The sequence below is a fragment of the Eucyclogobius newberryi genome, unplaced genomic scaffold (assembly GCF_026437365.1).
Source record: "Eucyclogobius newberryi isolate DKJ021-1_F unplaced genomic scaffold, fEucNew1.0.hap1 SCAF_16, whole genome shotgun sequence".
NCBI classification, from domain to species: Eukaryota; Metazoa; Chordata; class Actinopteri; order Gobiiformes; family Gobiidae; genus Eucyclogobius; species Eucyclogobius newberryi.
The window spans coordinates 14,101,516-14,126,107 of NW_027315790.1; the positions used below are offsets into that span (position 1 = coordinate 14,101,516).

At 41.5% G+C, this 24,592-nt stretch overlaps 3 protein-coding genes across 3 annotated transcripts in view; 1 reads left to right on the top strand and 2 right to left on the bottom strand.

Annotated features, from left to right (window-relative positions):
* LOC140361785 (tissue alpha-L-fucosidase-like) overlaps positions 1-24,592 on the bottom strand; it is a 40,600-nt gene that overhangs the window by 2,182 nt on the left and 13,826 nt on the right. The window lies entirely within an intron of this gene.
* On the bottom strand, positions 665-4,983 carry zbtb8b (zinc finger and BTB domain containing 8B). The gene is made up of 5 exons (XM_072447622.1): positions 4,855-4,983; positions 4,429-4,614; positions 2,412-3,279; positions 1,184-1,362; positions 665-1,057 (listed from the first exon to the last, which is right to left on the bottom strand). Exons 2-5 carry the CDS (start codon positions 4,609-4,611, stop codon positions 764-766), a joined length of 1,524 nt encoding a protein of 507 aa, XP_072303723.1. The 5' UTR covers positions 4,612-4,614; positions 4,855-4,983; the 3' UTR covers positions 665-763.
* Positions 16,478-19,877, top strand: heyl (hes related family bHLH transcription factor with YRPW motif like). The gene is made up of 5 exons (XM_072447125.1): positions 16,478-16,814; positions 17,892-17,958; positions 18,033-18,116; positions 18,202-18,283; positions 19,101-19,877. The coding sequence occupies exons 1-5, from the start codon at positions 16,735-16,737 to the stop codon at positions 19,733-19,735; spliced, it is 948 nt and encodes a 315-aa protein (XP_072303226.1). The 5' UTR covers positions 16,478-16,734; the 3' UTR covers positions 19,736-19,877.

Below are 24,592 nucleotides of genomic sequence, written 5' to 3' on the forward strand. Positions count from 1 at the left end.
CTTCATCATACCAGGCGGGCAGAGGTCTGGCGTCCAGGCTGGTCCAGTCTGCGGAGTACCGAGCCTCGGCCGCCACAGCACCGGAGACAAAGAGGAGCAGCACGGCGAAAAACATGCTGCTCCGGTCACTTGGATTTCCTCCTTCGTGTAGTTAAATTTGCGTTACAAAGTTAAAAGGTGAAGGCTATTTTCACTGATCCAGACAGAAAGCATGCGAGATCACGACATGGATCTATTATGGATCACGAGTTCATTCACATTCAACTTTCTACTTCACGCTGAGGCTGCAGGTCACGTGTCCACCAAAGTCACGTGATTAGAAATATAGTCGTTCGTGTGCAAGTTAAATATAATAGATCAATGGTTAAATTACAGTAAAGTGCATTGTCTTGAACTGATGAAATGAAGGATAATTATTTGTTTTAATACAATGTCATTTAAAAAAAAAATGAATAGATGGTGATTGTCATTATGGACCAATTGACGATGCGAGCTTATTCTAGCCCCGCCTGGTTTCATTAAATATATAGCAAATAAATGAAAATAAATCAAACAATGGTAATTAATAAATAGTTAAGTATTAATTTACAGTGAAAAAAACATCTACAAATCAATAATTTAGAGTGTTTCACAAACATAAAAAATGCATTCATACCTTTTATATTACAAAAAAAAAAACATTATGGTAAATCCAATCCACAAGACGGAATGTGTAGAAATCAATATCTTATGCACAAAACAATACATCCTTGATATTCTTGCATTACACAGGACCGACATCTGAACAGACCACACCAAGCTGCCGGTCCACCATGTCCTCCACTCGGCCCACCTCCACCTCCTCCACATCGTCCATAAAACTGGACCAGTCTGTGCCCCCGTCAGAGCGCTCCCCTGCCTCTACATGGCTCGCAGATTGACCAGAGTCTTGATTTGTGGTGGTCACACAGTTGCAGCCGTCACAGAGGCCATAGCGCTTCAGGCCTGAAGTCACAGCAGATCCAGTGAATGTCCTTCTACAGCTTTTGCAGGACACGGGCCAGCAGTCTTTGTGAACCTGCCAGTGGAGAATAGTAAAACAAAACAAAAGTAAGAGAAATTCATCCTATTATTTAGACTGTAAATAATGTGTTAGAGCTTAAGCTGAGGAAGAATTGATGTTGAGCTAGTGAGTTCTTCTTACACTGAAAGCATGACTCCGTAGATGCTCCTGTCTTGTGAACCTCTTGCCACACAGCGGACAGGGAAACGGACGCTCTCCAGTGTGACTGCGGATGTGCCTCTTCAAAATCCCCTTTTGTTTGGACGTGTATGGACAAAACGGGCACTTGTGGAGTTTCACCTGCACTACCAGGCTATCACCTGCAGCCAGAGAAAGAAAATGATGTGTCACTGCAATGATTTATTCACAAAATATAAACACACAAGTAGGGAATTCAAAGACAAACATAAGGTTTTAGTAAAATAGCAACATGAGATGGAATTAGGTTAGCCAAAATTGTAGCCATTGTATTGTGAGTGCTTCAATAATATAAGATCAAAAGGTGTCAGAAGACTCTAAATTTAAGACCCTTCAATTATGTAGTTTGAGAAAAAAAATATGTACACATGAGGACATTTGTTTTATGTTTCAATTATTTTGATAGAACAAATAAAGTTACAATGAGTTGAAAAAACTATTTATTTAGTTCCTGAACATTGCAAAATGTTTCCGGGGTGCAAAAACATGAGAAAAACCACTGTGACTCTTGGAATAATGTGGCTAATTTGACGTGCAGCCTTTTGCTCTGCAACGCGCTGCGTTCTTCAGGTTTAGCATCTCTGGCAGATGTGCATTAGCGTTCCTGCAGACTGAAACATGGGGCACTGCCTTGACTGCACGCCTTTTCCATTTGACTACAGTATCTGGATCATCTTCTGAAAAGTCAGCGTCCTCATTGTCATGCTGTGCCAAGAAGACCATGAGCACCTATCTGGAGTTGACGTCTGAACTTCCAGGCGTGTTGGCAGCCATCTTGAATCCAAACAATAATGTTTTATACTCTTCTCTTCTATCACCACCATGTGGAAGAACAATGACCTCAAATGCGGACACCAGAACTTTGTAGAGAAAAAAATAGTACTGCAGTCTAGAAAACCCAAAATGTGTTGTACACACATGTGGACGCCAGGTCATAGGAGGTTAACTCAATATCACCAAATATGAAAAGGGTTTTGGAAAATGAAAACTACTACCAGATAAATGGTAGGGCATTTAAAATTGTATTTTTCAACCTTAAATTCAGATTTTTAGTCTTTTTTTTATTTTACCTTCAGACTATATTCTTAAATACACTTTTGAGCATATAAAATACTCTTTCCCATCCTTCCGTAATAGAAGTACAATCTTTTATCTAGTTGTTAATGTTTACCTGTGTCCTCTCCAAGCCAATCACTCTGAGTCTCCATCATGGTCGATCCCACAAAGCTCAAACCGTCGTCCATTCTGCTGCCCCCCGCGCCGCCCTCCAGCCCCGTGGCGAAGCGCGAACTTTCCCGCTCGACAATGGGGACGGGGCCTTCGCCTCTCGCCAGCATTTCTATCAAGTGACGGGCGTTGAATTGAGGACTGTAAGAAGAGTGCTCGTTGGGCGGCGACTGGGACATGAGTCTATTGTTGGGAAGACCGTGGAGAGGCTGGGCGGAGTACGACGCGATAATTTTCGGGTCAGGAGAATCGATAAGCACTGGTTCATCAGGGTCGTACTCTATCTTGGGATTTATAAGCTCAGGGGTCATAGCAGAGGATGAGGAGGACGAGAGGTTAGTTTGATCAGCGTTTTCTTTGTGTCCTTCTTCTCTAAAATCTTCTTGAATATGGAAGTTGCCGTCTACCTCTCGGCTGGACCCCGCGGGGCTATTGTTACATAACGGGGGAAGTGTTTTATCAGAGGATCTACTTTGACTTGCTCCGCGGTCGCCTTCGTTGTCCTCTTTATCAGTTGCGTCGTTCATTGTGCCAGTGGAGTTCGTCACGGCTTGAGAATCGGATTTGTCTTTTGACTGGCGCTCCTTGTTCCTTTCCCTTTCCTTGTTGCATATTTCCAAAGAGGAGTTGATATAGCCTTTACAGAAGTTCACCAGTTCTGTCATCTGGAGGTAGCTGGCGGCGGACATGACCTCAATGACATTGTTTCTGTGTAGGTTCAGGCGGCCTGAGTACATGAAGTCCAGGATGATTGAAAAGGCGTCCGCTGTGACTATGTCTAGTGAGGCGGTGCAGTGGCGCTGACCGTTGTCCTGTAAAAAAGTAAAAGGACTCATTCATTATACAAACTATTTTGACCAAATGAACATTTCTTTTCTTCTGAATCGCAACAGAACTAGCATATATCTTTCTCAGTTTAATTAAATCCAAGTTCCTCGTTAATCAATCATTATTTTCAGGCGCCAGGAAGAGATTGTTGCACACTGCAGACACTAAATGTATTATTTGTGTTATTGTATATGTAAGTATTTCAGTTTCCCACAGGTTTATACCGGTACTAGAGTTTAAAAGTCACATTCTGTCTCTACTGACAATATAATGACTTGTTTATGACTAGGGCTGCGCCTGAAGTTTATATTAGAAGTAAACAAGTCAACTGATCAATTTTATTGTACATTGAGACTTTTTTTTCACTAATTTAAAGGTTGAAATATGGTGACTAAGGGTTCTAGATAGAGAACATGTACGGATAAACTATATTGATGAAAATTAGTAATAGTTTATTATTTTTTTTATATTCTGATTAAATATTTGTGTATGTCTTTTAGAGTCTATATAGTCCAGATAACAATGATCAAACTGTGACTGATTTACAGTGGCTTGCATACCCCCTGGAACCTTTCCACATTTTGTCACGTCACAACCATAAACTTGACGTGTTGACAATAAATTGTATAGGCAATTTTTGTGAAAAAGAGCGACATAAAGTCACGGGACTGCTTTTCTTCAGCCGGGACAGGGAAGCAGCTCATAGTTAATGGGGAGATGGATGGAGGCATACAGGGCAATCGTGAAATAACCCCCCCCCCCAAAAAAAACGTCAGGATCACCTTAGACAACAACCTCGAACATAAACCAGAACTACAATGGGATGGTTTGAAATGTGTTCAGACCTAAACCCAACTGAGAATCTGTGGCAAGATCTGAAAACTGTTGTTCACAAACACTCTCCATCAAATCTGACTGAGCTTGAGCTTTTATGTTGATATATAGCTTTACTATGGGGACAGAAATTATTTATTTTACTATGGAGGACAGAAATGAAGACAATAGGGGACAGAAATGATTTATTTTACTATGGGGACACAAATGAAGACAACAGGGGACAGCATAGTCTCTATATTTCCATGAACATAAGTGGAAAACCCTACAAGTGCATGAAGAACTGTCACACTCTTTACCTGTATGTAGTGCACCAGAAGAGCTCGGAAGTAGCCGCTGCCTGCAAACAAGACATTGCGGTGGGCTTTGAACACACGACCCTCCACAAGGACACTGCAGTCACAGAAAAAGTCCCGTTTGCGCTGCTCGTTTAGTCCAGCCACCAGCCTCGGGAGGTAACAGGGCACTTCCATGTCTACCATGCTCTGTAAACAACCAAACGACAACTTTAGACAGCTATTCTAAGCTCAGATTTGTCTGCTTTACACCGTTAAAATAGAACTTTATCAACAAAACTCCGTTATCCTGTATGGGGAAGAAGTAGAGCCATTGTTAGCTTCTATCAGCTAAAACAAAATAGTTCATGACGCTAGTGAGCTCAAGCACCGATCGAATGCTTAGTTTACGTTAAATGTATTATTAAAATGCATCTACAGTAACCTTACCTGTTGTACTACGTGACTGAGATGAATGTATTAATCATGACATAAATATTAAACGCAAATTATCTTCTTAAATGTCCACAACACACATTAGCTATGTTGACCAAAATCATAAGTGTAACTTCCGCTTTATTGTCCTTGAAGAAAGTGCTGCCCTCTGGTGGCCGGTGTTGCGGCCTGCAGCCATCTCAGTCACAAAATGAACGTACGTGTGCAATTCGAGGTTCAATTTGATTGAAAACAAAATATCTCGTACAGGTATGTTCTAATTGTATATTTTTAGTGAACTTCACTCATCATTACTTTAAATAGAACACTGCCTTTAGGCTTGTCTAGCAATGTAGGCCTGATCAAGTTGTATGTAATGTATCCTAAGATTACTCAGGCCTACTTTGGGCGATTGATCCAAAATATACATATAATCATAATTATTTTGTTTTAGCCTGTCTAACATTGTTATATGGCCTGTATTTCTGACTCCAGGTTGCAGAGAGAAAGATGCTGCCTGAGCCGGAAGTCCCCATCTCAGTCTACATACAGGAAAATCCATGTTCATACTTGTACCTCCTGGTCATCAGCTGTGGGACAAGACCAAAGGGAAAGATCTCGAATCCAAGTGTGGAAGACTGTCCCAGAGCCACCCCTGCTATTATTGCTCGACTAATGCTCAAGTCTCATGTCCAAGGCCCTTCTCCTGTCTTTAACTGCAGCTATTACTGTTCTGATGACGAACAGTAATAAGTAACCTAGTGCTGGTAAATAAGGTAATTAGCATTATTTCCTATGTACTTGAGTTGTAGGCCGCTGCTCCCATTTTAATGTATTAATTAAAAACATGTGCTCTCCGTTTATGACTAATGATTACAATGAGGGAAATAATAATGGGGAAAGACTATTGCCTTCTTTTCATTGCCTCTCCACCGCACTTCAACCACAGGCGGCTCGCTCGCCCCACAAACTCTGCTCAAGAGCCCTGGTTTATTTGTGTTTGATTAAGAAGCGAAAATAGTTCCCTTTTTATTTTCAGGCATGGCATGAGTAAACAATCCGTTTTTTGAGATTTTGCACCGCGCCCTCACACTGCTCGGAGCATGAGCATCTTATTTGTGTCAGATATTTTCCCATGGCACAAGAGCAAAATACAAAGACTCCGTGGTGGCCAGAAGAAACCACTGGGTAGGCGTGCATGAGTCTCCGCACCGCCTGTCTTTTGTAAATGACATTTACGACACCCTGTAAATGAGTATTCACGCATACAGGGACTAAATATACAGCCATATAAAGTAAGGTTGTTGTTTTTGTTGTTCTGACCAGATCAAACGACTGACCTGTGTTTCAGTCACAACAACCGTTAAAAAAAAGATTGTGTAAAGTAAAATTAAGATATGCTATAAACAGTGTTGATTCCTATTTAGGAAAATTAATCTTCTTCTTGACCTATCCTTCAATGCTGCTGGGGAAACCTGTCAGGAGATGGGATAGTTAGGCCTATTTAGCATGTTTTAGGTTGATGGGAAACCCTTGTACTCAGAGGAAACCACTCAAAAGCGGAGTGGAGAACATGCAAACGCTGCCAAGAAAGGTTCCATCTGGCCAGGAATCAAATCTGCAAGTCTGTGCCCCGGCAGCACAGAGTAAGCACCAACTTGCAGCTAAGGAGTTACTCATGAAAACAAAGTAATAGTCCTAATATTCTATGGGTTGTTGTTTTGTTTTTTTATCAGGGAAACATACGCCTTTGTTTTGGTCACTTGTTGTTGACGTGCAGTAAGTTCAGGAAACTCCCTCGCAACAATTTTGTCATAACCATTGTGGAAGCAGCTTACACCCTAAAACCTCTTCAACACCAAATAATAAATAACGATTCATAATTTACGATTTGGGTTCCCTGTGATTACAATGGAAGCCCTCAAGGTCAATAAAGTAGTGATATGTCGAGTTGGTTCATGCTAGCTTATTGTGAGAGCCAAAGGGATGGCACACAGATCTCCGGGTCTCTTTTGCGGATTTCGCCTCGGCGCATAACAGCCACTTAGCCCGGCATTTTCCCAGGCGGAGACAACGCACCATGGTGGCAGGGCAGGCCGCAGAGAGGGACTGATTAAAGACTATAAGGGACAATGGAGGTCGGGGACAGCAGTGGCATTTTTCCATCCCCGCCGCTGTCTCCTGGGGGGGACCAAGTATGTGGCGTGAAACGTTTGAATTACACCAGAATCCATGGAATTCAGACGGAGGCACCGCGGAAAGGACCCTCGACCGGGGATCAAAGAGCTGAGAGTGGCAGTGCGGTGGACCCTGTGGTGGAGCCAGGCACAGAGCAGCGCCTTAGAGTGTGTGTGGCTGTGTGTGTGCGCACGACTGTAAAAAAGATCTATGCATGTTTGAATGTGAATCATGTTTTCTTTTGTGGTGTGCCTTATGGACTTTCAGAGGCTTTGGTGAATTACTAATGCTCTATAATACAAGGATGGGGATTGGAACAGTGACTAAATCTAAGCAACATTTATTTCACAAGCCTCATTTTGGACCGCTTTCAGGATCTCGAACATGGACATATTATGCGTTTTAAGGTGTTTATTATTAAGCTTTAACATAACCTACATAGATCACTGTTGTTTGTTCATTGGCAATATTGATTTAAAACAGCTTAGTAATAAAAACAGGTCCATTGAAGAACTGCAGAACTGAGAAGCCCCGCCCATAATCGCATTGTCCATTAGTTTACCGCAGAGTTTCATTTATTTCTTTTTGATGTTGAGAAAATGCTACATGACATTTTTTAACCCCGTCATGTATGATCTGAGTCTGAATTATTTTTTTGCCTAACACAAGTAGTACAGAGCTTTGGGCGCGGATAGGGGGTAGGTGAAAACAGATATTTTCTGATCACTCAAGCCTCAAATGCAGGATAGTGTAATATTCATTCCTCAAACATACATGACTCAATCAACATACAACTTTGAGTAAACGAATGATGAAGGAACACCATCAAAAGCTCATTTTATAGTATGTCCTCTTTAAATATTCTGGACTTTCTTGTATGGGTTCTGAGTAGAAACTTTATCTATAATTTGCTGATCCGGAGACGTCTACCCCTTTCCCTAAAGTTATCACAGACTGAAATACATTCTGCCAGCCTTTTGATTATTGTATATTTAGAGTCAGTCAATGAAGGCGTCCCACACCACACACTTCCGGCAGAGCTGACTGTCTTTGCCACATTTCCGCGCACATCAAAGACGTCCACTTGGCTATATGTAGTTTTAACTTGACCTCAAACGAGTCTCTGTTTCTAAGAATGACAGCATATTTGTGTGCAACATGCATGTCGAGCGACCCAACGTTCAAATATGTACGTTTAAGAGCTGAAAGGAATTTCTGTTAAAATATGGAGGGAAATGCTATTTCAAACTTGTTTGCTCGTGTCAATGCTTTTTATGTTCTGGTATTTTATGAGCAAACATCTCCAAAAATATATTTCTTATTTATTTTTATTTTTTATTGCCCTCAGGATAATTTGCCCTGTAGATTAGATGGAATGGGTTTCCCAGACTATGTGGGGTCTTTCATCTGTCATGTTATTCCTGTGTTTGGGTGGTTCCTCCTCCACCAGGGGCTCTGGATCCCCCCGTCACCCAAAAAGCTGCACTGTTGACTAATGTTGAGACACTTTTGCCCAAACGCCTGGCTCAAAATCAGAAAAGGTTTATTGCCATTGTCAATGAACAGAATTCAACAAACATAGGAACTTGCTTTGGTGAGTCGGTGCAACATAAAACAATGAACAATGATAAAACAACATATAAAAAATCAAAAAGGGCATGCATCAAACCCCTCTTGTTTTGAGTTGATTTAAATTGTAATCTTCCAAATACAGCTATCAAATGTGCCATGGTCGTGTGTGCTCTCCACTCTGCAACATTATGTATGTATGTACTGTAAATCAAATAATTTTCAGTTTCATGCTGAAGCCTCGTCCATCATTCTCTCCTGTCTTTTCTTGCACACTCACCATAATCCTCTTCTAAGAATGCTAAAAATGACCCGGTGGTTTGGTGGCGGCAGGTTTTTATGTGGGTTTTAGGGGCTTATGGGTGCTCTCTGATGCTGCCGTCAGGGTGAGGTGTTGCCTGGATGTTTGGATGATAAGGCCTAATCTGAGGTGTAAACTTATAAGAGGGATTTGTGCAGTGAGAGCCTGTCAGGAGCAAGCAGACTGCAGGGAGGATGCACCAACTATCTGATGGCTTTGTGAGTGTGTGGGGGATCTTCTGAGGCAGGGACAGATAGGAAAATATTTGTTATATAAAGGTTTTGAGTTCTACGGTTAAGTTGGGAAATGCACTTAAATGTTAGTGAGACCTCCTGTTTCAAATGTTTATAAGTATAAATACTTTCATAGCTAGCCAGTCATTTTGACAATACAATATTTCACATTAAGTTAAGGTGCACTTCATTGATCCTTAAATGTAAACCTGTCCTCTGCATCCCACCCATCTCACAGTGCAGCAGCTGAGGGACCCATCTCCAGATCTGGAGGATTGTGCTTGTTGTGTGCATGTTTTAGGTTAATGGGAGAAACCCCAGAGTGACACGCAGAGAACATGCAAACTCCACACACAACAGAGCTTAGGCCTCAGGACTTATTTTTGTATCTTTCCTACACAATGCACTTTATAAAAGAAACAATAATTTCATTATTCAATTTAATATCACTCTATAAAAAGGCGAAGGGGTAAATGTACTTCTAGGAGGAGCTCAAGGGTAGAGCCGCTGCTCCTCCACATCGAGCGGAATCAGTTCCTGGGGAGATCTGTCTCAACTAACCTGTAAAGTTAGATATCAGGTCAGGCTATTACATCAGTACACTACATATGCATTACATTCCCTTATTAAATGTAATGTAGTTTAACATTTTCCTTTTTCTTGAATTCTTTATTTTGACTTCTGCTCACATACAATCCATTTGCCTTATAAGCCTACTGTGGTGTTGTATGGCTCATCAAAACATAGTATTAAAGAGGACATTGAAGGAGTTAGACTCAACTATTTTTAGAAACATACATAAAAGCAGTAGGAGTGAAGCGGCTCCTCACTATAAAAATTAGTCCCTTCCATAAACTTTGAATGATAGCCAGCTTCCGAGTCAAAGCGCACACGGGAAAGTCGTTTAAGTAAGTATGGCTAATATTAGCAGGGCCATAAAGCCACCAGTTGCACGCTGCACGGCTGACAGGGGACCGCACAGGATTAGCTTGAAGTTGTTTCATTTTTTTGACTTTCCCTTTCTTCTTCATCTTTCTCTGGGCCTCATAAAAGATTGGCTTGTGATGTGGCGGAGGAGCGCAGTCAGAATGAAGTGATTATGGATAAGAGCCTTTGAGTCATGGCACCGAATGACATTCTTTAAAGCGCTTAAATATAGCAACAGTTGGCTTTTTGCAGGTTTGTCGTTTGACTATGGGGCATCTTCTTCAGCCTCTTCACGCTCGAATCACAACCAGATTCTTATATAGCTTCTTTAATCTTGTCAGGGAAAAATTGGCTTAGCGTGGGAACAAGGAGAATTCTTCAGGGATGCGTTTTGTTGTTTTTGAGAGTTGTGCGCATATTGTTTTATTTATTCCCTCAGTTGATCCAGGAAGAGAAAGTGCCAGCTTGTGCCAAAACCTCATGAAGTGGAGATAAAAAGGAGTTGAGTGAGAGGGAGGGCAGCGCGTCACGGCAAAGATACGGGCTGTCGGACGAGGAGAGCTTTACAAATGACAATCTCCAGGGGGAAGACTTGGAGGGCTAGATTGGTGGTGAGGGAGGGCGGCATTGGGGGATAGATGAGGGGGAAACATTCTCCGCTACCCACATTAAAGACATAAAAAAGAAAACAAACAGAAAAACATGTCTGACATAAAGAGGCTGGTTTCCGCGGTGACAGCACAATGGCTGCCTGTGGCTCTCGGGGCCCTCGCCGTTCCGTCTGGGGCCCGGCACCAGCGAAAGTCACCGCAGCAGTCACAGCCATCAGCCTGTATGTATGTGGGAAACGCCATGAAAGAGAGCCCACTCCGCGGCCACAAAAGACCCTTTCTGCCGCAGCCCTTGCCTTTAGCCCAGTGTTTGTCTTCACACAGGGCGGCGGATGGACCGGGAGGTGACTGGCAGCTCGGGGAAATCGCCATCCTCCTCCAACCTCGTGGCTGAGAGGATCGTGGACAATGTGCTGGAGTTGGTCACGCCGGTTGAGCCTGTGTTCCTCAAAACACCCTTTACAGATACTTGCACCGTCACTCTGACCTCAAAGTGTTGAAGCAAACCCTCTTTTACCAGTTTTCATGCTTAATGAGTCTTCCACCTTGCACTATCCTCCGGGCTGCTCCATGGGTAGGTGATGACCAGAATTCAGGCACGGGGAGAGTTGGCTCCAGGTAGAAACACCTCCTGACTCTTTCACTCTGTTACTCTTTCTTTTCCTCTCAAATTGCATTCTATTTTGTTCTTTACTTTTGTCTGTGACTCTGTGTTGTCATTTTGGGTTTTAGTTGGTGTGTATGTTTGAGTGTGTTGACTTATTATCCTTTATCAAGATTGGAACAAAACCAAGACTTAACCTGAAACTAAACCAGGACAGGACCAAACCAAGTGCACATCAATAAGAACCAAATAAGAACAAGTGTACATCTGTTTAGCAGCATGGTTGGTCTTCTTGTCAGCGTTGTATTCAAGTTTCCCTTCAGTGGAACTGACTCCCCAAATATTGATTCCTTGAACATCTTAGAATGTATCATATTTAACAGCAATACTGGTATTTATTACACATCCATTGTTTTTTTTTCACCCCATATTTCTCAGCTCTCATTACAATTCACTTATAGGTCTACGCTATACTTCACACAGACTTTCGGAGGCCTATTTGTCATGGACAGTCTGTTATCAGATGTGTCCAATCCGGTGGTCAGTAGTTTATTAACACCTCATTCCGCTCAATAAGTCCATAAAAGCACAAAGGCGTTTTGGGACAGTCCCTGGCTCCGTCTTTTCTCAGTGGAATGTGTCGTAGTAAATCTGTGTCTGTACAGTGTATCTTGAGGGGCAGACAAGAAGAAGACAGCGCAGCCAGGCATTCCTACTGTACGTCCAACAACAACTGTCCCCTCAGTCTGCAAGGCACTGGAGAGGACATTCCACACGGCTGCCAGTTCCCATGCCAATCCAAGCCAGTATTGGGCATCCACTGAGCACAACTGCTGGACTTTAGATGGACTGTACGTGATCCAGAAATTCATCCCTAATTAGGCCTGTCACGATAAGTCATTTTTGAATATATAGCTACAGAAAATATCATGATAAACGATAGTATTGAAATTATATTATTCCCTTGACACAAAAAACTAAACCTTTTAAATGAACAATATTGTTAAAAACTGTTAAACAAAATAAATTAAACAAAAGTAACAGAATTATGGCTCAAAGAAAATGCGCACGTAATAAACATTGAGCTTATCATGAAAAGTATCCCTAATCGAACTTTTTATGGAATGTTTTCCGTGTATCACTATAACGTCTTGCACAACATCACATCAAACTCATTTTTTTTTTTTCACTCTTGTGGGACCTAGTTGGAGTTTTGCAAGTCTTAAGTTATTGGCTAATAAATAGACAGGCAAGCCCAAAGTACTGCTTTGAATTGAAAACATGCTCAAGTTTTGTAATTCAGTGCGATCATCTCCACAAAACTGAAAAACTGCCTTGTGATCTCTGCACTGCCTCCTGAAGCGTAGACGGATATGGCCAGTTCTACCTTTATTACCGTACATGTGCGTACTCTTATCTATGCCTTTACTTTCCATTGTTCAGCGTTTTCCTTGTTCAAGCCCAACCAGTGGATAGAACAATTGCATCGATTACCTATTTGGTGGCAAAGTTTAACTGTTCTGTCTCTGTAAATTAAGTAAATAAAAAAATCTTTATGCTTAAGATTGACCCAGGTTATTGATTGTCCAAGTTGAGTCCCAGGTCTTTGTCCTTTTCACCAAATCCTCATCAAATCATCAAATCATTGACCCAAGTCCACAATTTAGTTTACTTGCATTAAGAGTACTTTTACAGTTCTCATTTTTACACGTTAATGAATACCATAGGTCTTCAGCAATGTGCTAAATCTGCCTTATTTGCTGTTCATTAATTTTCCATTAAGATTAACAGATACCATGCAATCTGCTTTACATTCACTTGATGCTTGGTATTTTGGCATCCATAAGTTTGTCATCACTTTACAAGCATAAGTGGGATTTCTGACGCTGTAAAATATACACTGTGTGGTCAGATACAACAATGTGATCAGTGCAGAGTGCAGTAGAAAGTCCCAAATCAAATGTGCCACAAAGCCAGTTCCGTCTGACAGATTTCCAAACAAAGGCAACAGTCATGCATCAGAAACAATAATTACAGCTGAGTGCTTGGCCGTATAAATTGTGGCTGTTTGGGCTGTCCGAGATTCATGTGAGGACCATGCGTGTGCACTTTACGGCGTTCACACGTTCACATTAGACTTGTGTGCGTGTGTGTGCAAATTGTAAAAGTATGAGCTTGTTAATTTCAATAAGGGACACGGCCTTGTTGTGGTTTTGGGGAGATGGGCGGGAGAATACTTGAAGTGGCCAGGCAAGATCGACAGAAATCTCTCCTCAAATTCCACCCCGCGCCGTCAGCCGTTCTGGGACTGCTCTCTCACACCCTGTCTCCTGTCAAAAAAACACCAAATAATTATCATGTTATGTATTCAATAATACTTTTTTTTTTACAAAACCTTTTACAAAAATGCATGAATATAGTCTATTAGTGTCAAAATGTTTCAAGCTTTTCACTTCTTTTATTTCTATAGACTAAGCATGTTTTTAGGGTTTTTATTTTATTTTTATTTTATTTTTTATTATGTTTTTATTGCACTAAAAAGGCATGTATCCTATGTGAGCGGGCTGCGTATTTCACTACTTGCTGGAAATGTTTGGCAATATGGCATGAAATTGCATAATGTTACTTTAAGGAAAGATTTTCTAAATTTACAGTTACAAGTTACAGATTTGGAAGTTGGAAAAATCATTCTTCACCTCGTTCATATTTGTTCATGCCAATGCAAATTCAAAATTAGCAAGTGTGATAACTGTTCCATTGCACCATCCATTGTGTAACCCATTGTATATGTACATTTATTCAGTTATTCAGATCTCCGTCCCAACTAGAAAGACTCTTACTAAACGTAAACGTATGATAGAGAATGCTATATGCTGTCCTTTGAAGAAATGGTGGGTGGTTCAGAATAACAGACTTTATGTGCCTTTTCTCTCTAACTCTGTTTTCTCCTGTTTCTGAAGCTCAAATGAGATCCAGATTGTATTAATGATTGATTGGTATTGAAAATATGTATTTTTTGTGGGCAGTGATCTTAACATTTCAGGGTGAGAGAATGGAAGTATTGGGGAAAAAACACAGAAAAATAAAAAATAGAAGACGTCTCTTTTCAATTCATCTTGACTTATTCTCACCGCACTTTAAGGCCCCATGGAGCTGCTCACATTGATTAAGGACGCTCACGCACACACATGGTTTTTGATGTCACATGATATAATCCAGGCCGGACTAAAATGGAGCGCAGAAACAGAGGGAAAGATAATTGAAATACTTTGTCATCTGATCGCACAACGGCAACAAGACGGCATTTTGTCATAAGATCTTTAGCAAAGAACAGGCCATAATATCAAAACCACAATGGACCGGCCAATTTTTTTTCTTTTGTTTAAGCAAATAAATAATATCTAAATAAATAAATATGTATATTATCACCAGTGTGAAAAAGACAACATCAAAAGTAAATTAGAGTAGCCCAAAGAATAATCCAGAAAAGAGAATGTCAGACCATGTGTCCCAGTGTCTGATCAATTTGTCCATTAATTTAAAAGAATAAAAGGCAATTTTACTATTTTGTAAATGTCCAAAGTTGTTTAAGTCCTTGATAGTTGGCTCCATTCCCTGTCATTTAAAAAAAAAATATATATATACATTGTTTTAAAGTCAAATGCAATGTCAGTGTCTCATTAATCTCAGTCTATTCTTTATGACTAATAGGGCAGTGCACAGAACACATGATGACCCAAACAACAACCACAACCTCCCTATGAATAATGACACTGTGCACCTTTCAAGATTTTAAAAGGCACATTGTAAAATCATGTTGACAAAACTTTCTGAAGAATCATTTCAAAGTTTTATTAGTTTTGAATTTTGTATTATGTTAAATTCCAGATGTAGTAAATTGTACCATATCCATGAAAGCTGCGCTCAGTCATAAACTTAACCAATACAGAGCAACAACAATACAGGCCACATGTTTTGAAATATCCCCATAGTTCTTTTTGTTTTTTTCTTGTTTTTTTACTGCATTGTGTAGTGAACACACCCAGAGCAGACTGGTGTTCAGGAAGCAGATAGCCTCGGCTGGGCATTGTGTCGTCGGGCCATGCCACTTTCAGACACACATGTGCACACAAAACCACGGCCGTCGCACCAACAACCGGCGCCCGCCTCTCGTGTTTCCATGGCAATCTGCTGCAGCAATCTTCCCACGGTGCAGCAGAACCAAGTGCTCAAGTAATGGACTTATGGGCTCTGCAGAGGGACAGTCCTATCTTGTCCACTGAACATCCAACACTCACTAGAGGAGTCTACTCTTGACCCACTCTTCTCACTCCAAACACGCACTTAAACTGTCCTTATAAAATGGTATCTGACACAATATAAATGTAAAACTATTTCGTTACAATGTTTGCCATGTTTGTTGTTTTAATACCCTGCCCACAAATAACAAGTGGGCAGGGTAAGATTATTTGATTAATTGTTAATTGTGATATTTCAGGCAACATTTAAGAACTAAAAATATAATATTAATCCTGAGAATTGTCTGCAGAGTTATTTCAGTTCAATCTACAGTATAGTCCAGAAAAGTCACACTACATGTAAAGTACTTTTTCATCTGGCTGTTTATGAGACAATGTCATTAGTTTTTTTTCATTCAGAATGTTTGATATAATACAACTAAGCATGTGGTAGGATAAAAGCAACTTGAGGATTTCACAGTTGTTTGTTCACAGTGCCAATAATCGTGAATATTTGTGAAATCGGGATGATTCTGTGTATCATTTTTTGATCTTTACAACACTAAAACTTGATATCATGACAACCTTACACACAAAAGGAGAGAGTTAAGTAAATGAATATTTTTTTCTCTCAAAAATCGTCATTGTGAGCCCTCACCTGTGGCCGTGAACTGTGTGAAACCTTTTATGTGCCCGGTCACAGATGTTATTCTCATCTTTCCCACACTACTCACATCACCTCTATTGTTCCACAGTAAAGAATAATTAAAGGAACCAGAAAAGGCAATGAAAGGAGGATGGAAGGTCCGAAGTGGTGCTTTAATTGAGAGAGGATGACTGTACAACAATACGAGGGGAGTGAGAAAGAGCGGAGAGCAGGAAAAAGGAGGGAAGAGGAGGGCAATGTGGGAAGGAAGATCTGGCAACCCTGCACCAATTGCCAAAGCGCTATTTTTTCATTGGGCGGCTGTCACAGAGAGGGAGAGAGTGAGAGAGTGAGAAGGAAGAGACATCAGAGAGGTTGGAACGTGATTGGACGACTGGAGTCTAAAAGCTAAGCATCTTGTTAGCTTTAGTAGTTGTCATGGGCCCTTGGGGGTCTGACTCACAGAGGGACCAAGAGTAGAGAGAATTTCCAGACTTCTGACAAGGAACTCTTGGGACAGTTTGTCTTTCAGGGACATCTCCAGGAAGACTCTTGTTTCGGACGGGGACTTCACATGTGCTGTTGAAAATGAAGAGACCTCACGACTACAGCTCCCCCGATTCAGACACTGACGAGTTCATCGATGTGGGACAAGAAGACAGCTACTGGTGAGAAGAACAAGCACACAGGCTAAACTATAAAAATAAATACATCAGGACAAGTTACTGTGTTAAAATGTTGATGCATGTGGAACATTTGTCTTAAATCTGAATTTTAAAAGAGCAGAAAATATAATAGTAAATTGAAAAGAAAGAAAATAGGCCATTACCTTTGACACGGCACACCATTTTTACTACATTAGTGCGTTTAGAAATTTAGTTTAAATGTGTTTCATTACTTGAAAATCCAAAACAACATTTATTGACATCAGAATAAAAAATAAAAGTATAAAAAAATAACATTTCTAAAGGACACCATGAAAGAAAAAGGGTAAGACATTTTGCACATCTATTACTGTGGCCAACTGTGAAATTATGTATACATATATGGTAATACATTGGAATGATTTTATCCTATAAAACATGGATACTGATGTTGGACAATTTTTTTTATTTTTAATTTAATTTATTTTTTTCCTACAGGAGAAAATGTAGTAGAAAAAAAAAGAAAAAATTAAAAGGAAAGAGAGATCCACCCAATTCATTAATTCATTTAAAAATACTCTAAAGATAAAATGTTCCCAAAGGTTCTGTCTTGATTATCCAGTGATGACTCCAGTGCGTTGAGACCCTTTGACAGCAGTATTGGTTACATCACTGGAGACAAGGGAGCCAGCGGCACTAAAGCCTTTTGAAGATCAGGCCGCATCAAACATGAAAACTAAACAAAAACACACTGCAAACTGGCAGCTTTCACTTTGGAATCCAATAGAAGTCCAATGTGTGTGTGAACCAAGAAGAGCATCGCCACGGTGACTATATGCCTGAAAATCATCGCCTCTGGGCTGTGTAATCATCTGTCTCCAAGCCTCCTTATAGCTCCCAAAGAGGAACAACATGTTATTTCACTGATGTCCAGAAATGCAACGTTTTCCTTAAGAGTACTTCTGGTTTTCTTTGCCCGGAAAACAAACTAGATTAAAGCTATAGCCTATGTGCCATCCTCCCATCCTGTGTCGTATTAGCCATAATAACATCAATGTGGAGAAGAACTCAAGTTTTGTGCCTGTTCTTGTCTTTGCACAGTGCGGTGACTGGGTCCATGTCCCCTGGTAGCGCTTCGCAGGTTCTGGCCCGAAAGAAGCGAAGAGGGGTAAGCGAATGACTCACTATATGATTTATGTTTTTTTGTGTGTCATTATTGCTAACCAGGCGACCATTCGGTAGATCATAGAAAAGAGGAGAAGAGACAGGATCAACCACAGCCTGTTGGAGCTCAGGAGACTGGTGCCTAGTGCGTTTGAGAAGCAGGTAAAGAGCTCAGGTTTATGGTGTAAATGTTTGAAAAATCTGCGTGAAAGTTTTTAATATTTGTTATGAATGCTCTTTTGTGCAGGGTTCATCGAAATTGGAAAAAGCTGAAATTCTGCAGATGACAGTCGATCACCTCAAAATTCTTCACGCCATGGGAGGAAAAGGTACGATTATTTATTCATTTTAGCCACCTAATTAAGAGTTTATATTAATAATAAAATAAAAAGTAATAATAAAGTAATGAACTTTATTCAGAGATCTGGAATTTAAAAAAATATATATTAATAATGGAATTTTACATTAAATCATACACAGAATTAAACATTAAGTGACGTGTGGAAAAGGTTGTGCAGATATCTCTTTACTTTTTGAAGAAATTCTACCTTTCAGAGCAATCTTCTGATACTTTAACTTTTTCTACTCGAGTAGTATTTAGTTTGAAGTAACAGTACTCTTACTTGAGTAAACAATTTGTTTTTTAACACTGTGAGTAGAACAATCACAGTCATTTGAGCTTTGTCTTCAGAAGCTATTTAGTTTTGTCATTTTTGTGTCCATTCTGGAAATACCAGAATCTCTAATTGCATTTAGTGTTGTCATGATATTAAAATTTCAATCTCGATTTCGATACAAAGAAATAAACTTGATTCTCAATACCAATTTTGATACCACGATGATTTAACTTGTTTTTGTCAAAGGTTTACGCCATTAACTGATATTAACTGACATCAACACAAAATCCAGTAATTGTACTTTCTTTATTAAATATTCTGGTCTTATACTAGATCCAATAAAGCAAAAAAAAAAAAAAAAAAAGTCAAATTAGTATCTGATTTTCGATTGTAATTTTTATGCCCAAACTACTCAATACATTTTTTACTTCTTCTTAAGTAATAAAAATTCAAAGTAACATTACTTTTTCTTCAGTACAAATTGAGTCTGTTCCAGCCTCCTCCCATTCTGACTTGTCTGTTATGGCAGGTTACTTTGACGCCCGAGCCCTGGCCGTAGACTACAGGACCCTCGGCTTCAGGGAGTGCGTGGGGGAGGTGGTGCGGTACCTCAGCTCACAGGAGGGGGAGTCAGTAGATCCTATTGGCGCCCGCCTCGTGTCCCACCTGTCACACTGTGCCAGCGAGTTAGACCCCCTGCTTCTCCAGGCTGCCCCTGCCCCACCCTCTGCCGTGCCCTTCGCCCATTGGCACTGGCCCACCTTCCCTCCACTATCCCCTGCGCCACCAGCCTCGTCGTCCTCACCCCCTTTCCACCACCGGGACCTGGCTTTGTTGGGGGCGTACCCTTCACCCACGGCTCTACGTCTCAACCCCCCTCCCCTGGTGGCTCCGACTGCTTTGACCGCCTCTGTCCCCCGGGTGTCCTCCCTCACGGCGTCCACGCTCCACAGAGGAACGCCCCATCTCAGCGTGTCCAACGTCTCGCCCCGTCCGCTGTCACCCCCGATGTCTTCATCCGCCTCCACTGTATCCTCCACGCCTCCGGCACAAGCGTCTTTCAGACCCTTTGCACCACTGGGGTCTCCCACGGCCCAGCGTAGGGGCTTGAATGTAACAAGCAAGTCGCGGCAAGGCTGGGGGACAGAGATCGGAGCCTTCTGACAGCTATCTTTGCTTTTAGGACTTTTTGCAGTAAACATGGACTTACAATAGTGTGTCATGAATTTGAATGCTGGAATTTACAGTTGGTAGAGGTATGTAAGTATGTAGTGTTGTGTGTCATACGTATATAATTTGACAAATGGAGAAAGATACAAGCAACCATAATCAGAGGTGGGTAGTGCGCATAAATTAACTTGAGTAAATTTTTGAAGAAATTGTACTTAAATTCTACTTGAGTAATATTTAGTTTGGAGTAGCAGCATTTTTACATGAGTAAAGGTTTTGTTTCTTCTTCCCACTTTGAGTAATATTAAATGCTTTGGACTCTTACACCTTCAGATTTATTTTACTGATTATTCTTTGGAAATACCAGAATCTGTGGTTTTTTTGTGTGTTTTTTGTCCTTCCAATTACTCAAATTCAAATCAGAAATCATATTTTAAATACATTCTACATCCAAAGTCTTGCTCACTACTCAAGTATTAGTTTCTCTCGTATTTTACTCTTACATGGGAATTATTCAGGCCACTTCTTTTTAATTCTACTTGAGTAGTATTCTTTTAAAGGGACTTCAGTATATATTTTGGCTACTCTACCCACCTCCGACCGTAATGCAATAGTGCACTTTTGAGGCAAATCAGGAAATGCCCTCCATGTATACATTTTAAGCATTTTTTTTTTTGTTTTACCCTTTTCAGTAAATCAGTAATGTATGATCTGTGATAAGCCATAAATGTTAAATCAGCTGTGATTCTTGACCACGCATTTCAGCACTCAAAAGTCCGTTTTTAGAAATAAATAATATTTTTATATTACAAACCTTTTCACCAGAGCCATAACAATCTTACCACACTGAGACTGGCCTCCTGACTGTGAAATCATTTGTACAACTCATTGTTTTAATTTGTATTCATTATTGATGCCATAAAGTGCCTTGATCCTTGTTGATTGTGTGTTCTAAATAATTGCTGCTTTAACTTTTATCAATTCACATGGAAAAAAGGAATAGTTGAGACGCTTGTGGTGTTTCTTTCCTACTCGTATCCCCCTTTGTCTTAAGCGTCTCCGGGACGGCTGCATGGGGAGCGGGGGGCTGTGGTCTTGTGGTGTCAGTGGATAAACATGGTGGGAGCTGTTGATGTTCTTGGGATGCCGCGGCGACGCAAACAGACCCATCACCATGCCCTCTAATTGACCAGTCCCTGTAATCAAGTTCAGCTTCATATCAGCCTGGCTTGTCTCTCTGCCATTCTTCCCTCTCCAATCTTGCGGTGCACCAACGGATATCTTTCTGGCCCGTTTTGTCTGCGCCACTGTCTCCTCAACAATAGAAAGTCAGAGTGGGGAAACAAAAGAAAAGATCTGAAGAGTTGCGGTTTAGATGCTGATGCTGTGTAGACGTTCAATAGCAGGATCAAAAGGGCAGGGTTGACAACAGAGGACCACTGCAGAGTTAGGAAGTTGAAATCAAGTTGTGTAATTTTAGAAAATACAAAAGGGAAAAGAAAAATGTGTGTATTTTTTTTAAAGGTTGAGGTTAATTTTGCACTCTTTTTACATTTAAGATATACTCCAGTCTCCGTCAATGCATTTAGAGGCACATTTTAGCACATTTAGATGGACTGCAAAAATATAATCGATTATTGTCACCAACCCAACCACACAGCGATTGTTAAAGTTAGTCTTCAATTAGTTAACTTGTGCAGCGCTTGAGGGATTTCATTTGTAACTCAACCTCTTCCTCTTCCTCTCATGTCCAAAGCCATTTCTGCAATGCTTGTATGATGAATGACAGTTAAAGCAAGTCGTTTCTCAAGATGGGCATAATTGTGCAGTGCTGGGCCAACGTGTCTCCTCTGGGATGAAAAAGTTTAAATGAGGCCTGTGTGTTTATTGCTGCTGCGTGCTTTGATCCACTTCAGGATGCAATGTCTGTGGCTTGTGGTCCCCCGCTGTGTGTGTGCTGCTAAGTGCATATTGTTTGTATGAGTGCAGGAGCTCTATGGGCGAGTGTGTGATGTGAGTGCACAGGGCTGGCGTCAGGACTGGATCGCGGGGGTAGTGTGGTTCTCGTGCGAGGCTGGACGGCGGTGGAATGTTTGGCGTGCTGTTTGCACACACGCGCTGGATGGCACTATTCTAGCCTCTGACTGAGGAGCACAATCAGCACCGCAGCTTCCAGACAGGACAGCCACAGTCACACTGCGCTGGGGTTCCCACGGGGGAGGGGCACACCCTGAGGGGTAGGACATGGACATGAGAGGGAGAGCAAAGGCCCTCTGCTGGCATCATATATATATATATATATATATATATATATATATATATATATATATATATATATATATATATATATATATATACATATATATATATATATATATCCGATACCCTGCAGGAATAATCAGTTGGCCAAAGGAGGAGATACAGACCACAGATGTTAAGACACGAAAGCTCCTGACTATGCATGGAGGGTTCCATCCCAAATCCAGCACCCTGAGACTGTCCACTAACCGTAAGGAAGGAGGCCGAGGACTAGTGAGCGTAAAAGCCACTATCCAGGACGAAACGTCCAAGATCCATAAGTACATCAAGGGTAAGGCTCCTACAGATGACGTGCTCAGTGATTGTCTCAGATACTGGGGAACAGAGGATGATGAGGTGCTGGAGGGACCATCATGGGAGGATAAGCCCCTACATGGGATGTACCACCGGACTCGGTGCAGGAGGTGGGGGACAGAAGGGTCCTGGCTAGGTTCACAACCATGCTGGACCATGAGTGTCGCCCCCTGCAGGACACTCTGTCCGCTCTGGAGAGCAGCTTCAGTGACAGACTGATCCACCCTCGCTGTGTGAAGGAAAGGTTTCGCAGGTCTTTCCTTCCTGCTGCTGTCAGACTTTATAACAAACACTGCTAGCCCTGAACATGTGCAATACTGATGTAACCATGTGCAATACCTGTAAATAAGAGTGTTCTGTTTACTTACCTGCTAATAGTATTGCCTATTACCTGGTCTTGTGCTAGCTATTTTTACTTTATTTTATTCTATTATCATTATTTTATTATTATTATCTTATCTTTTTATATTTTATTTATCTATTTTATTTTATTTCCCAAGAGTTCTATTAAGAGTATGTTTTTTTTTTTTTTTTAACTTCCTATAATCTGTCCTTTCCTCCTGTTCTACTGCGTTGTAACAACAAAATTTCCCCTTGTGTGGATATTAAAGGATTATCTTATCTTATCTTAACATAACTGAAGTGGCTGATATCACGAAATCCTACCAATGGTTAGAAAGGGCCGGTCTGAAGGACAGCACAGTGGCCCTGATCATGGCAGCACAGAAGCAGGCCCAGAACACCAGATCAATAGAGGCCCAGATCTACCACACCAGACAAGACCCAAGGTGTAGACTGTGCAAAGGGGGCCCTGAAACAATCCCACACAAAACTGCAGGGTGCAAGATGCTGATGCTACCATCACTGTGGCAGACATACAGGAAAGAGTCTCAGGCATGAAAAACTGGACAGCATCGGGCCCTGACATGATACATGCATAATGGCTTAAGAAACTCACCCCACTCCACGAGCGCCTAGCAGCCCAAATAAACACACTGCTAAGGGACGAAACTCACCCTGAATGGCTAACCGAAGGGCGTACGATCCTGATCCAGAAGGATCCCTCAAAGGGCACAGTTCCGTCCAACTATCGGCCAATAACCTGTCACTCCACAACATGGAAGCTTCTGTCGGGCATAATGGCGGCTAAGATAAGCGGGCATATGGATCAATACATGAGCACTGCTCAGAAAGGTATTGGCAAAAATACCAGAGGTGTGAAACATCAGCTCCTGGTAGACAGAACAGTCGCACGGGACTGTAGAAACCGACACACCAACCTGAGCACTGCCTGGATCGATTACAAGAAAGCATATGACTCAATGCCACACACTTGGATCATTGAATGCTTAAAGTTGTACAACATCAATGGGGCTCTAAGAGCGTTCATAGGGAACTCAATGAGGTTGTGGAAAACTACTCTTGAGGCCAATGGCAAGACACTTGCACAAGTGACCATCAATTGTGGCATATACCAAGGTGATGCGCTGTCCCCAGTGCTGCCCTGCATAGGTCTGAACCCTCTCAGCCAAATAATCAACAAGACTGGCTATGGATACGGACTCAGGAATGGAGCTACAATCAGTCACCTCCTCTACATGGATGACATCAAGCTGTATGCTAAGAGGAAGCAGGATATTGACTCCCTGATCCACACCACCAGGATCTACAGCTGAGATATCGGAATGTCATTCGGACTAGAGAAGTGTGGTCGGATGGTGACTAAGAGAGGGAAGGTTGTCCACACCGAGGGGGTCTCACTCCCAGAAGGAATGATAGCAGACATTGAGGACAGTTACAAGTACCTGGGAATCCCACAGGCAAATGGCAACCTCGAAGAGGTAACAAAGAAAGCTGCTACGGACAATTATTTACAACGAGTGAGGCAAGTCCTCAGAAGCCAGCTCAATGGCAAGAACAAGTCCCAGGCAATAAACAGCTACGCCCTGCCAGTGATCCGATACCCTGCAGGAATAATCAGTTGGCCAAAGGAGGAGATAAAGACCACAGATGTTAAGACACGAAAGCTCCTGACTATGCATGGAGGGTTCCATCCCAAATCCAGCACCCTGAGACTGTCCACTAGCCGTAAGGAAGGAGGCCGGGGACTAGTGAGCGTGAGAGCCACTATCCAGGACGAAACGTCCAAGATCCATAAGTACATCACATCAAGGACAAGGCTCCTACAGATGACGTGCCCAGTGAATGTCTCAGACAATGGGGAACAGAGGATGATGA

Coding starts and splice junctions, on each gene's coding strand:
- zbtb8b (XM_072447622.1), bottom strand. CDS start 4,611: ATGGTAGACATGGAAGTGCCCTGTTACCTCCCGAGGCTGGTGGCTGGA. Junction 1,363..2,411: donor TTGGCTTGGAGAGGACACAG/GTAAACATTAAC, acceptor CTCTGGCTGCAG/GTGATAGCCTGGTAGTGCAG. Junction 1,058..1,183: donor TACGGAGTCATGCTTTCAGT/GTAAGAAGAACT, acceptor CTCCACTGGCAG/GTTCACAAAGACTGCTGGCC.
- heyl (XM_072447125.1), top strand. CDS start 16,735: ATGAAGAGACCTCACGACTACAGCTCCCCCGATTCAGACACTGACGAG. Junction 17,959..18,032: donor CCCGAAAGAAGCGAAGAGGG/GTAAGCGAATGA, acceptor ACCATTCGGTAG/ATCATAGAAAAGAGGAGAAG. Junction 18,117..18,201: donor CTAGTGCGTTTGAGAAGCAG/GTAAAGAGCTCA, acceptor TCTTTTGTGCAG/GGTTCATCGAAATTGGAAAA.